The sequence below is a fragment of the Chiloscyllium plagiosum genome, chromosome 22 (genome assembly GCF_004010195.1).
Source record: "Chiloscyllium plagiosum isolate BGI_BamShark_2017 chromosome 22, ASM401019v2, whole genome shotgun sequence".
NCBI lineage: Eukaryota > Metazoa > Chordata > Chondrichthyes > Orectolobiformes > Hemiscylliidae > Chiloscyllium > Chiloscyllium plagiosum.
Genome location: NC_057731.1, coordinates 35,436,725 through 35,451,729, shown reverse-complemented (window position 1 = coordinate 35,451,729; position 15,005 = coordinate 35,436,725). Strand labels below are relative to the sequence as shown.

The following is a 15,005-nucleotide window of genomic DNA, read 5'->3' as shown; positions in this document are numbered from 1 at the left end:
TGAAAGGTTTATGGGTGGAGTTGTTCTTTCATCTTAATTGGGTTTGAGGTGGTGTGAACAAGACTAGTATATATTGCACATCCTAATTGCATCTAAGATTATGCTATTGAACAGCTCTATTACATAGCTACGCTCTATGTCGTGTATATACAGGTCAGTGCTGGAAGGTGAGAAATATTGTGAGCCACGTGGAAAGGGACTTCCAAGTGCTGGGGATCAGAACTTTTAAAAGCAAACATATTCTAATTTCCCACAATGGCCAATTTTATTTGCAAGTAAGGTTTCATCTGTGTAAGCATTTTAAAATAGACCTTACTGAAAATATGGTTCGTTCATTCATTCATTCATTCATTCATTCATTCATTCATTCATTCATTCATAATTAATATAAACCATATTTTTAAAAAAAGTTTAGGTGTCACTGATTAGGCCAGCATTTATTTGCCCATCCTTAATTCACCTGGAGAAGGTGATGGTCAGCTGCTCTTGTCTGTGTGGTACAAATACACCAGTTGTGCTGACAAGTAGTGAGTGTAGGATTTTGAACTAATGATAGCAAAGGAACCAAAAATCTTGTTCTACTGTCTGTGTCCATGTCTATGCTACACAAGATGTGTAGATGCTGTGCCTCTAAATATAACTGTCTTTAACACAATTATAGTGGTTTAATGTTATTAGGGATTTACTGAAGCATGTCAATCTTATAGTTCATCTGTCCATTATAGCACCCAACTAGTTTTTAAATGATTTGGAATTTTGGCTCTATGTCTAGATCTGGGAGTCTATTGCATTTATTTATTATTCTTTTGTGAAAAAATTTTGGTATCAAGACTGAGTTTACCATTTATTAATTTGAATCCATGTTCCTTGTCTCTCTTTTACATGGAGGAGAAAGTGAGGACTGCAGATGCTGGAGACCAGAGTTGAAAAATGTGGTGCTGGAAAAACACAGCAGGCCAGGCAGCATCCAAGGAGCAGGAGCATCGACGTTTTGGGCATAAGCCCTTCTTTTACATGGGCCTATTCTTGTTGTTTACTCTCTGAACATATTTTTACAAGACTATCTCTCAGATTCTTCCCAAGCAAGATGAGAAATCATTGTAACTTTGCTATCTATCTAGTAAGAGATGAACTCTGTGTAGACATTATTCTGGATTAGTGGTCCTGGAACAGCAGTTCAGGCAGCATCCAAGGAGCTTCAAAATCGATGTTTCGGGCAAAAGCCCTTCATCAGGAATAAAGGCAGTGAGGATGAACAGTTTTTTTTTCTTGACTACCAATAACATCAAAAGCAGATTTTAACACTTTTCTGTTGCTGATTATTTTAATAGATTGTTTGTGTTAAATAGGAAAGGTGCTGATACAAATCAAAAATTCTGCCATTTGGCCTCAGAATAATTCTATTTTATTTCAAGAAGATTCACAGTAGAATGCCAATGCACCCAAGCTTCCAGACAAGTAATTCTGATATTGATGGAATAAGGACTTAGCAGCTGAAATGTGGCAAACAGCAACTGCTGGTTATAATGTGAATTCCAGTCTAGCAGATCAACAATTCCTATTACTTAGAGTACAATAGGTCAGTGGGGAAGGAGATGAAGGTGATAGGTCAGGGAGGAGAGGGTGGAGTGGATAGGTGGAAAAGGAGCTGGGCAGGTTGGACAAGTCCGGACAGGTCAGGGGATCGAGTTTCTGGAGGTTAGAAGCTAGGGTGAGGTGGGGGAAGGGGAAATGAGGAAGCTGTTGAAATCCACATTGATGCCCTGGGGTTGCTGTGTTCCGAGGCGGAAGATGAGGCGTTCTTCCTCCAGGCGTCTGGTGGTGAGGGAGCGGCGGTGGAGGAGGCCTAGCACCTCCATATCCTCGGCAGAGTGGGAGGGGGAGTTGAAATGTTGAGCCACGGGGCGATTTGGTTGATTTGTGCGGGTGTCCCGGAGATGTTCCCTAAAGCTCTCTGCTAGGAGGCGTCCAGTCTCCCCAATGTAGAGGAGACCGCGTCGGGAGCAACGGATACAATAAATGATATTGGTGGATGTGCAGGTAAAACTTTGATGGATGTGGAAAGCTCCTTTGGGGCCTTGGATTGAGGTGAGGGAGGAGGTGTGGGCGCAGGTTTTACAGTTCCTGCGGTGGCAGGGGAAAGTGCCAGGATGGGAGGTGGGTTGTAGGGGGGCGTGGACCTGACCAGGTAGTCACGGTCTTTGCGGAAGGCGGAAAGGGATGGGGAGGGAAATATATCCCTGGTGGTGGGGTCTGTTTGGAGGTGGCGGAAATGTCGGCGGATGATTTGGTTTATGCGAAGGTTGGTAGGGTGGAAGGTGAGCCCGAAACGTCGATTTCGAAGCTATTTCCAGCACCACTAATCCAGAATCTGGTTTCCAGCATCTGCAGTCATTGTTTTTACCTCTGTGTAGGCACTAATTTGTTCAAACTGATGATTATGCTGCTACTCTAGAATCAAGTGAATCTGTAATGGGAATTTTAAAGCTGTGGGGCTGGTAATGAATTTACCTGTTACTAAATGGAAATACAATCATATAAGCAAGTATTCAGAAAATTTCAGTCTGAAAACTCCTGCTTTGATTGGACAGTGCATTTTAAAACTCTTATTAGAGTGAAAAGTAAAATTACCATAATCTGATTTATATGACTGGGTAGTGGTTTGATCTGAGACTCTCCACACCTCCAGCAAGTGGAGAAGTTGAAAAGGAGAGACCTTTGTGGTAACCTCAACCAGTATGGGAATTGAATCCGTGCTGTTGATGTCACTGCAGCGCTCACTAACTCTCTCCTGGTAATGAAGCATTGGACTAAATATTCAGACCAGGCTTTGAGTGAACAGAAAGCTTCAACTGTATCAAATGTAAAAGGTCTTATCATAGTTATCTTTAAAAGTATTTTATTGGAAATTGTTTTGCAATATCCTTTTTTGTTTTGCTGTGACTGCCTTCTATGGAAATATTAACTTTTGATATTTGTCAAGCAGGTGCTAGAATTGCAAAGTGAGAAAGAAAGAGAATATTGTATTTATATAGCACCTTTCATTGAAATAATGACTTCCCAGAGCACTTTACAGTTAATGAATATTTTTGAAATGTAGTCATCCAAAAAAAAATGGAAGATAATTTGGACTCCAGTTCCCTCTCAAATTACAATGAAACAATGGCAAGAAATCTTCATTAGGGATGTCAACTCAAGGTCAGATTACCTCCCCTTCTCTTGAATGGCTCAGCAAGTCACTCACTCAATTCAAAGGCAATTACAGTAGGGATGAGCAACTAACCTCAATCAACTTTCCATTTGAGGGTTTGAGAGGGTAAATATGAAAAGATTGTTACCTCTTTTGGGAGGCCCTCTAGAACCAGAGGGCATAATCTGAGCAAGGGGTTACATATCTAAGACAAAATTAGGAGTTTCCTCTGAGAGTACTGAATCTGTGAATTTCTTTACTGAAGAGGGCTGTAGAGGCTTCATCATTCAATATATTCAAGTCTGAGACAGGTTTTTAATCAGTGAGACAATCAAGAGTTATGGGGATAAGGCAGGAAAATAGAATTGAGGATTATCGGATCACCCAACATGTCATTGATTGGCTGAGCAAACTCAGTGTGCTGAATGATTTGCTTCTACTCTTTTTTTTAAACTATCATGGATGTGGGCACCTCTGGCTGGCCAGCATTTATCTCCCATGCTTAGTTGTCCTTAAGGTGGTAGTGAGCTGCCTTCTTGAACCACTGCAGTCCATGTGTTGTAGGTCGACCCACAAGGAAGGGAATTCTAGGATTTTGACCCAGCAACAGTGAACAAACAGAAGTATAAAGCAGATGGGTTATTGGTTTAAATGGCATCCAAAAGACAGAGCTCCCACAACACAGCAGTTTTGTAGTTGAATGTTAGTCCAAACTTTGTGCTCAATTCCTTGGATTTGAATTGACTTATAAATGAGAGCACTCATGACTAAGCTACTGCTGACAATGAGACACAACTAAGCAATGCAGCTGCAGACATTCAGCTGTGTTTCTGTATGGTTTTTTTCTTTATATAAAATCATTCTCAGCATACTGCCAAAGCTGGTATTTATTACAAATGCCTAGTCTCCCTGAAAAGAATAGTGATGAGTTTTCTTCTTAAATTTCTCTGTACCTTGCTGTCAGTCCCTTTATTATACTGTTAAACAGGAGTTTCAAGTTGCTGACCCAACAAATATTGGGGCAATGACACATTTCCTTAGGAGGACAGTGTTGACTGAGAGAGACATTGAACAGTGATGGTGTTTTCTTGCAGACCCTGTTTTTGTTTTTCATGGTGAGTGTAGTCACCGTGCTCGATGAAAAAGGTGTGTGTGAACTGTGGCAGTACACCCTGTGGACGGAATGCATTGCAGCTGCAGTGCATTGATGGCTGAACAGAGAAATGTTTAGGCTAGTGGATGAAATGCTGATCTTTGAGCTGTTTTAGCATTGACCTTCCCTTTTGTTATAAGGGCAGAGGTTGGGACGAACACTGGACTGTGTTTAGCATTGTTTGCAACTTCACAGATATGGGTGTGATCTCTTACTATGATCCCATTCTATACACAAGTTAAACACTCTCTCTCAGTAAGAATTTTGAAATAGGATCCTTACTAAAAATGTGGCTCACTCATGCTTAGTCTATCACGTTTTTAAAAATTCACAAATGGGACATGGGTATCACTGGCTAGGCCAGCACACTTCTGCCCATTGCTAATTGCCCACCAGAAGGTGGTGGTAAGCTGCTTTCTCGAACTGCTATGGTCCATGTGGTACAGGTATACCCACAGTTCTGATAGGGAGTGAGTGCAGGATTCTCAGTTAGCAAATTTTGTTCCACAACGTCTGCTATAAGTAAGTGTAGGTGCTATGCTTCCAAGTATAACTGTATTTAAACACAGTCTGTAACCCACCTACAACAAAACATGGACAACATCCAGCCTGATGTGGCTCGTAACATTCGCACCACATGAGTGCCTGGCAATGCTCATCTCCAACAAGAGAATCTAACCATCTCCACATATGCTAGAGCATTTCTGAGATTTAAAGCTGTAGTAGTGACCAAAAATATAATCCTTGCCTGTCAAATACATTGGCTGCTGAAGCAGGTCTGCAGTTGAGAAATCTGCAGTGTCTATCTGACCTGGCTCCACAGTCTTTCTCCACCATTGACAAAACAAGTCAGGAATGTGATGAAGTATACTCCATTGCCAGCAACACCCAGGAGGCTTGACACCATCTGGGACAAAGCAGCTCACTTTGTTGACATTCCATCCACTATTTTCCACATTCACTCCTTCCAGTATTAGTGCAGTGTTGCCACAGTGAAAATTACCTAAAGTAAGATAGCTACTAGATTTTAAAATTCACAAAAATTTATTCACAAAATTACACAATGAAACACAAAGAACAGAATAAAGAACCCCTACAGAACTCAACCTATCCAGCTAGACTTAATTATACTGTTCCGAATACACACAACTCAATAAGTAAAGTCCCTTTAAAACCAGATATAAATGGGACACATGCTTACAGGTTGAAGTTGAAGGGCAGAAAAGAGTTTCCACACTGCTCCCTATTGAACTTCCCAGTTCAAGACTGAATTAAAACTGCTCAGCTCAGCTATAGAGCTGACCACTCCCCTCTCTTTATACAGGTCACTTCTAAAGCATGATCACTTTGGCCTGAAGTCTCATCTGTTTACATACAAACAAAAGGCCTCTCAAAGTCCTTTTCATCTGTATCAAACCAGACTGATTGGAGTCTGGCCCGGTTTATTGCCCCTCTGAGAAAAACCAAGGACAGTCTCCTTGAGCCAAGGAACTGCTTTTAGAAAGAAAGGGACTAGCTTTGTGACAAGCATTGTTAGTGTAGCAATAGACTTGAGAAGTTCAAAAAGCTGGCTCACCACCGTCGTTTCCAAGGCGAATAGGGCTGGACAATAAACACTGATCTTGAACCTTGAAATCTTGTATGATCCTTTCAGTCAGTCACTGGAAGATAACCATTTTTTTTTTTAAGTTATCAATTTCAATGAGGATTGTAACAATGTAGCTGCACCCATCAAATCTGTTGTTTCTCTTGCAATATTTAGCAACAGAAGAAGATAGCAATAAAACGTGAAAGTAGACTTAGGAATGGATTTGCATCAGAAAATTTCCAGTTGTCACTGGCTGGAGTCTTAGAGTATATGGTTACTGAATATTTGAAAGACAAATGAGGAATTCTCCTGATCATTGGATAGTTTTTGAATAACTGCTGCATAAAGGTTTTCATTATGGGAACTGATCCTAGGCTCTTCTAACCCACAGACATTCTCAGGAACTGGATGGGCTGATCACTGCACGATTTTCAAGTCTGGCCATATGTCTTTTGCTGGCTTTGCAGGAAGATTTCCTGATTATCTAATATCAAATCTTTACGTAGGAAAATAACACAAGGTACTTCACAGCGGTACTATGAAACAGGATCAAATAGCCAGTCACAAAAGGCATATTAAAGTTTAGCCAAAAGGCTACATTTTGAGCAGTCTATTAAAGGACAAAAGAAAAGAGGTGGAGAGTTTTAGGGGGGAATCTGCTGAGGGTAGGTCCTTGGTCAATGAAGATGTGAAGTGTTCAACAGACTACAATTGGAGGAGTACAAAAGCCTTGGAATATTGCAGGATTGGTGGAGATTAAAGTGAGTTAGACCATGGAAGAACATGAAAATAAGGTTATAATTTTAAATTCGATGCCTTGCTTAACCTGGAACCATAGTTGAGGACGATGGTCTGCTCAGCTACTCAAACTCTGCAAATGGCCATGGGAAAGATGGAAACAGAGGTTTGGATCTCCATCATATTGACAAAGAGGTCACTGATTCCCTTGCACTTGTTGGAGGTGAGGCTGAAGAAGACAGGAGAAAGAATTTTAAGAAAGTAGTTTGAAATGGGGAAATAAGTCTAGAGTTGTCTATTAATTCTCAGGTGATCTTTGAATCTGATCAGTCCTGACAGAGGAGAGCAGGACTCTATCAATTGTCCACCATATTAAATGAAGCCAGTGACTCTTGCACTTACAGATAACAACTGTAATTGAGGATTGATTTGGGTGAAAGAGTATGAATGGGGACTAGGGTTTCAAAGGTGCAGATGAGAATGCGGTTACATAAATCTTAGCTGCAGAATTCCTTGGACGGTTATTGTGGAAGGTATAAAGGCTAAACATTTTGGATTTTGAATTTGAAGTTGTACATCCTTCCATTTTGAATATGTTTATATTTCCTTTTAAGTGATGACAATATGACGTTGCTGTGGGTCAGTTAATTATGGACAACAATTTTCATAAGCAGTTTCGAATGACAGTAAAAGTGAAGAAAAATGCAGGGCTGTGAGGCAATGGCACCATTTAGTGGCTTTTTCAGAGATTTGGTGCAGCATTTCTGTGATATTATTCCAAACTTTGTTTTTAATTATTCATTCATGGGATTTGACATTATTGGCCAGGATAGCATTTATTACCTAATTGACCAGAGGCAATACCATTGTCACGGGTCTGGAATCACATATGGCCCAGACCAAGTAAGGATGGAAGATTAGTGAACGAGTTGGTGTTTATAACAATTGAAAGTATTGACATGGTGTCTGGCTAAATTTCATTCCTTTTTAACATTGTCTTTAAGTTTTATTATCTGCATGGTGATATATGACCACATGTACTGAGAAGATTAGCTGGAAGTTCTGAATTATTATCCCAGTGACATTACTTGTACAATCTATTGTCTTCAAGCTTCAAGTCAAATCATCTATTTACAAGTTTCCAAAATGTACATTCTCCCTGAAGAGGTAGGTAGTAACAGATTGTTCGTCTGCATTGCCTTTCACAAAATTGATGTTTGAAACTTTGTTGCTCACATCTTAAACACCAAAATGATATTGCAGAATCACAGATGTCACTCAGTCTCTGCTGGTCTCAGACTGACTTCTCACCAAGCAATATTCGTCTCCAATTATACTGATCAGAACTTTTGAAAGCACTTTGGAGAAAAAAAAACTTGTTTAAAAACTGAATCTTTAATAACAACCTTCAAGTGACTGACTACTATTCACCATATTAGGATTTTAAAGATCAGGGTTAGAAAATTATATCTTGCAGATTCTATCAAAACATACATGCTTGCACTATGCAATCAGGTAAACTTGATTTGTGAGTAACTTGTCGTCTTCCCAATTATTCTCTCCACCCTCCCCTTCTAAAAGTACAGCAATGTTAATCTAACTATATATACATATAAAAATAGATGGAAGGCAATGAAAATAAGGCAGTAATTTTGGATGACATCAGACAATGAAATCAAAGTCATGGACATCAGCTGAGTTCTTTAACTAGGTCATAATTTAAAGTCTATCATGTTATTTTTAATTAGAAATGGTGCATTTACCGGTGAGTGGGCTCTTGTGGCACAATGGTAGTGTTCTGATCTCTGGACCAGAAAACTCTGGGCTCAAGTGCTACCTGCTCCAATTCCAAACATGTCTGAACAGATTGATTAGATAATATGGAAAACAGATGCTGGTGATTTTATTCAATTTATAATTCTTAACATTCTCAGATTTAGAATACTTAGCATTTTATTTCAAGATTTATTATAGCCTGAGTGGTGAAGGTATTGTGACATAATGAAGTTGAAAGATATTCAACTTCTAAAATCGTTACTGTTGGTTCTTTGAGAAAGAATTTAAGGGTGATGTATGTGCAGCATTTTAGACACACTTGTGAGTAACGAGTTTTACTCATATCTCAAACTATGAACATCAAGCTTGAATAGATTATTGATGTCATTTGAGTTTTATAGTGAGATAACAACTTTATTAATCACTTAGGAACATATAGAATCAGAATGAGTCTGTTTTGCCCTTTGAGACAGTTTCATCATTTAATTAAGATATGGCTGATCAGCAAGGCAACTACGATCTTTAGCACCTTTTGGTTGTGAAAAACATTTCAGATTTAAATTTAATTAAGTCACAAGCACAAATGTTAGTTTGGAGGAAAAATGCTCCAAACCTGTACCACTTTTTGTGTAGAAGTATTTCTTATTTTCACTTTTGGCGCTAATTATTTTACTATTCTTCAGAAAGAAAGGAGGACACGTCCCCATCTACATCCAATGGAACTGAGGTTGAGAAAGTAGAAAGTGTCAAGTTCCTCAGTGTCGATAACTGACAATCTGTCCTAGACATCCCACGTAGATGCAGTGGTCAAGAAGACATAACAATGCCTCTTCCTCGGGCAGCTCAGGAAATTTGGTATGTCCTTACAGACCCTCACCAACTTCTACAGATGCACCATTCAAAGCATACTGTCCGAATGCATAACAGCCTGGTATGGCAACTGCTCTGCCCAGGATTGTAAGAAACTACAGAAGGTGGTGTGCACAGCCCAGATCATCATGGAAGCCAACCTCCAATCTATGGACTCCATTTATGTGGCTCGCTGCCATGAAAAGGCTGCGAACATCAAAGACCCATTGCACCCTGGTAATGATCTCCTGCAACTACTTCCGTCAGTCTGAAGATATGGAAGCCTGAACACATCCACCAGCAGGTTCAGGAACAGCTTCTTCCTGGCTGTTATTATACTGATGAACAGACTCTCTAGCCTCAATTCGTGCTGAACTTGCTAATGTGGATCTTGCCTAGTACATGCCCTGTGCAATGTAACATGTATGATCTGTACATCCTTGCTAACTATGATCTGCCTGTACTGCTAGTAAACAAGGCTTTTCACTGTACTTTGGTACATATGACAATAAAGGAATCAACCAAACAATCTATTCGCCTTGACCTGTACCCTCCAATCGGCAAAATGTTTTTCTTTATCCATTCTCTGTTCCCCTTCATAGCTGAAAATGTGTTGCTGGAAAAGCGCAGCAGGTCAGGCAGCATCCAGGGAACAGGAGAATCGACGTTCAGGGGCTTATGCCTGAAGAAGGGCTTATGCCCGAAACGTCGATTCTCCTGTTCCCTGGATGCTGCCTGACCTGCTGCGCTTTTCCAGCAACACATTTTCAGCTCTGATCTCCAGCATCTGCAGACCTCACTTTCTCCTGTTCCCCTTCATAGTTTGAAAACTTAGAACAAATCAGCCTTTTATCCTCTAAGTTCTGAGGAACAGTTCATATAATCTTGTAATTTAATGCTTCGAGTACAGATATCATTTTGGTCAACTTCCTTCCAATCCAGTATACACTTTTTAAGATACAGTTCTCTTCCTCAAGATATGGTCTAATCATGACTTTGTATAGCTGAAACATGACTTCTATCCTCTGGCATCCTAATAACTTAGATACAAAGACGAGCATTCATTAGCCTTTTTGTTTGTATTCTGTGTCAAGATATTTTAGTGATCTATTTACCCAGACCTCAAGTTTTTATGAACATCCATTATTTTTAACTTCCCACCACTTAGAAAGGACCCTGTTCTATAACTTGTACATTCAAAGTGGACAACCTCCATTTTTCTACATTTAATCCATTTGCCCCAATTTTTCTCATTCATTTAACTCTCAATACATTTTTGTAGTTTTGTACTTCCATCTACACTACTTAAAATACCATCCATCTCTGTACCATCAGCAAATCTGGGTGTGACTTTTTATCCTATTATCTAAGTCATTAACATGGGCGAATCATAGAATCCTATAGTACAGAAGAGACCCTTTGGCCATCAGGTCTGCACTATCTCTCCATCTAATAGGCCCATTGCCTTGAATGTTGGAAGCCTTGAACATAAGGAGCTGGTTAAGTTTAAGGGTAGTGATGAAATTGCTGCAGAATATTAAAACCTGAATACCATCAGCTATTGAGATGTTGGGGCCAGTTTTATTTCCTTTCTCAATCCTTGGCCATGACTGATGTTTTGAGGTTGATTTTGTGGAGATGACATGCAAGGCAGACGTGTGCTGATATTCGTAACTTCCTCAATAACAACTTTAACGCAAGACTGTACGTTTGTGAAAATATCCATTTGAGAATCAAATAGACAGCTACAGAAAGGAAGTGATTTACGAGATACACTTACTTTATTGTTAAAGATGTGCATACAAACAATAATGTATAATAGTTTGTGTGGCTTTGAACAGCAAAAATATTTTAGAGTACAACAGAGACTCCATAATAAAGACACTGCACAGAAAAACAGAAATTCTGAAGAAGGGACACTAAACTCGGAGCGTTAATTCTTTTCTCGCAACAGATTCCGCCAGACCATCTGAGTTTCTCCAACAATTACTGTTCTTGTTTCAGATTTCCAACATCCGCAGTCCTTTATTTTAGTTTGTGCTGCAAAGTGTTGGTTTGATTTTGGAAGGTTGACTACCCAAATTGATATGTTGTCAGCTCCCTTTCACCTTATGACTGACGTCAAGATGTATTTAGTCGAATATTGCTATTTTGGGACTGAGGCATTAAGCACCAGTCACTCTCCAAACTTAAACCTGATACAAGCTTTGTGATTGACAACCCTGGGGAACCAAAGTCAACTGGAGTTGTGGAGATCAGTGCCCAGAAATAGGCGGCTGGATCCAATGGCCTGGGAGAGAAGGCGGGTCTTGATTAATCCTAAAATGAAGGGGCTGCCCGCTGGTGGCAGGTTCTAATCCAGGCGAGGTCACAAGAAACATAGATCAGAAACAGACCAACGGGAAGGAAAGAAGAGAATTTTCGCCGTTTACTTTTGAACAGCAAAACTACTCATTGAAAATGAATAAACCGTGTGCTCGGTGTGGTTTTGACGTTTATTCCGCTGAGAAAGTAGTTTGCATAGACCAAGTGAGTGATCCTGAAATTTCCTTGAAATGTCAAATGTTTGTTTCAAACTGGAAGTTTGACCCAGTTAATAACGTGTTTATTTTGCTACCTACAGACCTGGCACAAGTCCTGTTTCCACTGTGAGGTCTGCAAAATGATCTTAACGGTCAACAATTTTGTCAGTCACCAGAAGAAACCGTACTGTCAGGCGTGAGTCATTTTAAAAGTTAATGACAACTTTGTTAAGACTCAAAATTAAAAGGGATTTTATGACTCAATCAATATTAATCTACATTTAAATATATTCAAATTGAACAATTAAAAGCGCAAGATTATTGAATATTTCTTGTTTTACTAAAAGTGGATGCTAAAAGTGCCATAGCAGTCTAATTTTAGATGTACGGATTTATACCACGGCGCTTCGAGAAATTGTTCATAATAGGAGCACTCTGTATGTCTGAAGAACTTTGCACAACCTGAATGAAATTGGTAGAAAATTATTTCGATTATCTTTTTTGTTTGTAAATTGCTGGCAATGTTTATTTTAATTCACAGGCACAATCCTAAAGTCAACAAATTCACCAGTATACTAGATACACCCCTGAACCTGAACGTGAAAAAACAAAGCGAGTCCAGTGAGGTGGGTAACTGGCACTGTAAATGGGCACAACGCATATTCTCCTCATAATACATCATCAGAGATCACCGGGCATGACCAAACGACTGAATATTCAGTCCTAGATACAGCATATTGTTGTAATACTTCAATTCGGATGACAAAACGGTGTTTATCAATAACCTAATGATTAAACGACCGATATCTGTGTTATAGTTTATAGAGTGTTCAGTTTATTTTCTTAGTCTCGGTGACAACCAGGCTTTGGAATGAAGCCTGTTACAGCAACATCTATTTCTGGACAGCAACTGTGACACCTCGCTGCTTGTGCTTTGACTTCGTGTCGAGGTTAAAATTATAATCTTCAGGCTTGTTTGCCGTCCGTAGTCACAAATTGGTCCAAAGTTGTCGAATAGAATTTACATAATTATATTAAACTGACCTTTATTAAGCTCGTCTTGAAGATCTGCAAGCTGAATAGTTATTTGTAAAAGAAATCTTAACTTGTCCTGCCAGGCACGGAGATGGGTGTTTTGCTTTCAATATTATGTTTGTATGACAGAGATTGTTACTTCCTTTACTTGATTGTGATCAATTTTATCAAGTTAGTTTTCTTCTTAAAGCCCAACATTTTAATTGTACTTTAGTCCTGGCTTGTTGAATTCAATATTTTGGTGAAATTTGTATTTCAGATTTTGCTTTAACTTTATACGGGATTTCGCAAACCATTCCCCTATTGTGTTCTTAAATTCCAGGTTTCATTTGTGATAACTTTTCAAAACAGAAGATAAATCAGACCTGTAACTCTACCCAACACACATTCTGATTGATACCAGTAACTGAAGATGTTTCATTTGTTAGCTTGGGTGGCTAGACAGCCAGTGTATGGTATCTAACGTGGGTTCAATTCCAGTTGCAACAGATAGTTCTTAAAGCTTGCCTTGTCCATTGGCATCTAGCATGAACCATGAATTAGCATACCTTTGGACAATGAGAATTTCAAGAGAAAGAGAAGTGTACTTGTTACAGTGACTGCATGAATTGTGGAAGTGAAAAACTTAAACACTACACTTTAAACGATTATTTATTTAGTCCAACTGCAGCTTGTTGCTTTGGTAACTGCAGTGTGAACTTTTTGACTTAATCTCCAAGATACCATGATTTACTTATTGTGATGACAATAAGGACAAGATGAAACTGTTTGTAATGTTTGTAGCCCTGTAAAGCTGTAGGAGCAAATTACTGTAGGTGCTGGAATATATACTCAAAGCAAAACAAAAGCTGGAGATCACAACAGGTCAGGCAGCATCCATGGAGAGAAAGCAAGCTAACATTTCAAGTCTAGATGACTCTTCATCTTCAGCTCTGATGAAGAGTTATCTCGACCCGAAAGGTTAACTTGCTTCCTCTCCATGGTTGCTCCCTGACCCGTTGTGATCTCCAGCATTTTTTGTTTTCAGCCCTGGATTAATTGCATGACAGTTTAAGGGAAGTCATGGAATTCTCTTCACAGCATAGATTTATATATGTTTAATATGGCTCACCTTACCTCATGCAACTTGATTCCAATATTATTTGAGGAGAGGACTCGATCTGTGAGAAGTGATGAGAATTTTTTGATTGCTCTTGATGTGAAAATATTGAACTTCAAGGAGGCTGACAGGGAAAAGAAAAATAATTAAGGAATATGCAGTAAAAAGATGGGAAAGATAAAGAAAAAATATATAATGAACTCAGAAGTTGCGTAACTGTGGCTTAGATCCTCCCAAGTACTAATACAGTCAGTTTTAAAATCTAATATCATAAAATGTCCACTGAACTTTTGTACTTAGATTAAGTACCGCGAGGAAGCCGAAAAATTCAAATCAGTTTTTCATTGGGATATAAAGTCGAAGCAGATGGAGCATGCCTCTCAGGTTGGGAGACTTGCAAGTAAGGTAAGCAGCTTGAAGGTATTGTAAAATTTAAGTGCCATACGCAGTAAAATTGCTTTTTAATTATATTTTGCCCCAAGAATTTGTGACTATTCAGTTGGGACTCCTGCCATAATGTTGGTGGAGTTCATGACACTGGTCAGAAACTAATTTTCAGGATAGTCTTGCAGTGCTGAGTCCTGAAGTATCATTTTCATTGTGTGAGGCAGGGACAAGGGCATCAAATTCCCACATTACAAGCCTTATTTTGGGCAACTATCTTGTCCTTGGTGCATCTATGCCTGATGAGGCCAGGAAGGGTGGATGTGAGACTATCTGCATGTACATTGGTGGGTTTGTTAAAGGCTCCTAAACTGTGGGCCCTTCACATTACTCAACAAAACCTTGGCAAAGAGGTAAAAACAATGACTGCAGATGCTGGAAACCAGATCCCGGATTAGTGGTGCTGGAAGAGCACAGCAATTCAGGTAGCATCCGAGGACAGGCAATATCCGAGGACAGGCAAAATCGATGTTTCGGGCAAAAGCCCTTCATCAGGAATAAAGGCAGAGAGCCTGAAGCGTGGAAGATAAGCTAGAGGAGAGTGGGGGTGGGGAGAGAGTAGCATAGAGTACAATAGGTCAGTGGGGGAGGAGATGAAGGTGATAGGTCAG

General features: G+C 39.5%; 1 protein-coding gene across 3 annotated transcripts in view; it reads left to right on the top strand.

The window, feature by feature from the left end:
* The first annotated feature begins 11,636 nt into the window (after positions 1-11,636).
* Positions 11,637-15,005, top strand: part of LOC122561199 (nebulin-related anchoring protein) — a 101,926-nt gene continuing 98,557 nt past the window's right edge. For 2 of the 3 annotated variants that reach the window (XM_043712773.1, XM_043712771.1), the window contains exons 1-4: positions 11,637-11,823; positions 11,918-12,012; positions 12,358-12,442; positions 14,251-14,355. In XM_043712773.1, the coding sequence (XP_043568708.1) occupies positions 11,755-11,823; positions 11,918-12,012; positions 12,358-12,442; positions 14,251-14,355 (354 nt within the window). In that variant the 5' untranslated portion in view covers positions 11,637-11,754. The remainder of the gene's footprint in view (positions 11,824-11,917; positions 12,013-12,357; positions 12,443-14,250; positions 14,356-15,005) is intronic. The other variant, XM_043712772.1, reaches the window with a different exon arrangement.